This window comes from Spinacia oleracea, chromosome 5, assembly GCF_020520425.1.
Source record: "Spinacia oleracea cultivar Varoflay chromosome 5, BTI_SOV_V1, whole genome shotgun sequence".
Classification (NCBI taxonomy): domain Eukaryota; kingdom Viridiplantae; phylum Streptophyta; class Magnoliopsida; order Caryophyllales; family Amaranthaceae; genus Spinacia; species Spinacia oleracea.
Genome location: NC_079491.1, coordinates 77,419,328 through 77,421,346, shown reverse-complemented (window position 1 = coordinate 77,421,346; position 2,019 = coordinate 77,419,328). Strand labels below are relative to the sequence as shown.

The 2,019-nt window shown below is 42.4% G+C and overlaps 1 protein-coding gene across 1 annotated transcript; it reads right to left on the bottom strand.

Annotated features, from left to right (window-relative positions):
* Positions 1-933: 933 nt before the first annotated feature.
* On the bottom strand, positions 934-1,323 carry LOC110800278 (uncharacterized). Its single transcript, XM_022005594.1, has one exon. The coding sequence runs from the start codon at positions 1,321-1,323 to the stop codon at positions 934-936; it is 390 nt and encodes a 129-aa protein (XP_021861286.1).
* Positions 1,324-2,019: the final 696 nt, after the last annotated feature.

Sequence of the window (2,019 nt, the reverse complement as noted above, 5' to 3'; positions counted from 1 at the left end):
AGCTAAGAAAGATTCAACGATTCTAACGAGCCAGCGTGATTCCGTTAACCGGGCGTTGAAGGATGTGAAAGCTGAGTTAGAGGTTGTCAAGGGTCGGCTCAAAACCCCCGATGCTAGGATTGGTGAGCTTTTGAGCTCGCAGAACCGTCTGAAGGAGAAGATCGTCGAAGAGTGGAAGAATTCCGAGGAGGGCGAGGCTCATAATGTTGAGATAGGCCTTGAGGCGACTTCTGTTGTTACTTCAGATACATTGCGTCGAGTTCAGCTTGCTTTGGCTGAGTTTGCACCCAGTGTTGGTTGGGATGAGATACAGGGAAAGTATGATTCTATTTTGGCCAAGGAGCGGGAGGATCTCAGGGCTCAGCTGGTTGCCCAGGACAAGGTTGATGGAGGCGAGGGTAGTTCGTCTAACTCTAATTCTGCTAGTACTTCGGGTTCTGATTCGAGCATCAGTGGTGATGATGATGCTGGTAGCCATGTTGATGTCGTTGACCCTTAGGCGGATGGTTGTTATTCTCTTATGTTGCTTTTGTAGCTTTCTTTTCGTACCTAGTATGATGTAGTCTTTGAAGATTTGGTCCTTCGTAGAGCGACATTGATATTGAACTAAATTTGATCTTTCGTAGAGGAACTTTGTTATGAAACTAAATCTAAGTACTTATGACTGATTTTGGCACAAAACTTTCTTTTGTTTTCATTCAATCATAGCCTTACACTTTATTTATTACAATGATGAAATTACTTATAATTTGGCGACAATGCCCCTATTATGCCCCTATTACATCATTGATACTTAAATACATACCAGACACTTTAGATGTAGAATTTCTTAAGGTTGTCGGCATTCCATGGTCGAGGAAGTTTCTTGCCTTTAGTGTCGACGAGGTTGTAGGTGCCAGGTCGGATAACTTTTGCAATCTTGTAAGGACCCTCCTAGTTAGGTCCCATTTTTCCGAGGGTGCTTCTTCGGCCAGTTGCCTCAATTTTCCTCAGTACCCAATCTCCTTCGTGCAATGGCCAAGGACGAACTCTTTTGTTGAAGTACCGAGCAATCTTCTGCTTATAGGCAATGGACTTGAGCAGAGTGTTTCCTCTTGTTTCGGGGAGCAAGTCGAGATTAACCCTTTTTTCGGCTTCATTTTTCTCGTAATCATAGTAAGTGACTCGGGGTGAGGGAATGCCAACTTCGACGGGAAGGACGGCGTCACTTCCATAGACAGGTGAAAAAGGAGTTTGCCCAGTAGATTCTTTGACAGTGGTTCGAGCCGACCATAAGACACCAGGCAGGTCATCGACCCAAGAACCACTAGATCCCTCGATCATTGTCTTGAGTCCATTCAAGATAATCTTGTTAGTGAAGGAAATAATGCCCTTGGTCCAAGTATGCATTCTATGATAAGTCTAATAAATGCGGTTCAGTATAATTAACAAGTTAATAATTCAGTGAGATCAAGTGAGCTGAATGCCTAGCTAGAGGCCGCTTCAGTTCAAGTGGAATTAATGATATTAATCCACAGCTTACTCTTGACTGAACCCGTAGGGTCACACAAATAGTACGTAAACGGATCAAGTATTTAATGGCATTAAATACTCTATCTATGGATATTCGGAATCGACGGATCTTGGTTTCAGTGGGAGCTGAGATCGTCACATGCAAGAAATGAATACTCCGGAAACGATGATATTGCCGGAAACGGAAATATGGATCGTATCGGAAATATAAATATTATCCAAGTCGTAGATGTTGCCGGAAACGGAAACATGGTACGTATCGGAAAATATTATCGGAAATGGAAATATTGCCGAAATCGGAAATATTGCCGGAAACGGAAATATTGCCGGAAACGGAAATATTGTCAGAATCGGAAAATAATTCTGGAAACGGAAATATTAAATATTTGTTCGAAACGGAAATTAATTCCGGAATCGGAAATATTAAATATTGTTCGTATCGGAAATGAATTTCGGAATCGGGAATTTAATCGGAAGCGTATCGTACGAATTAGCATCGGACGAGGC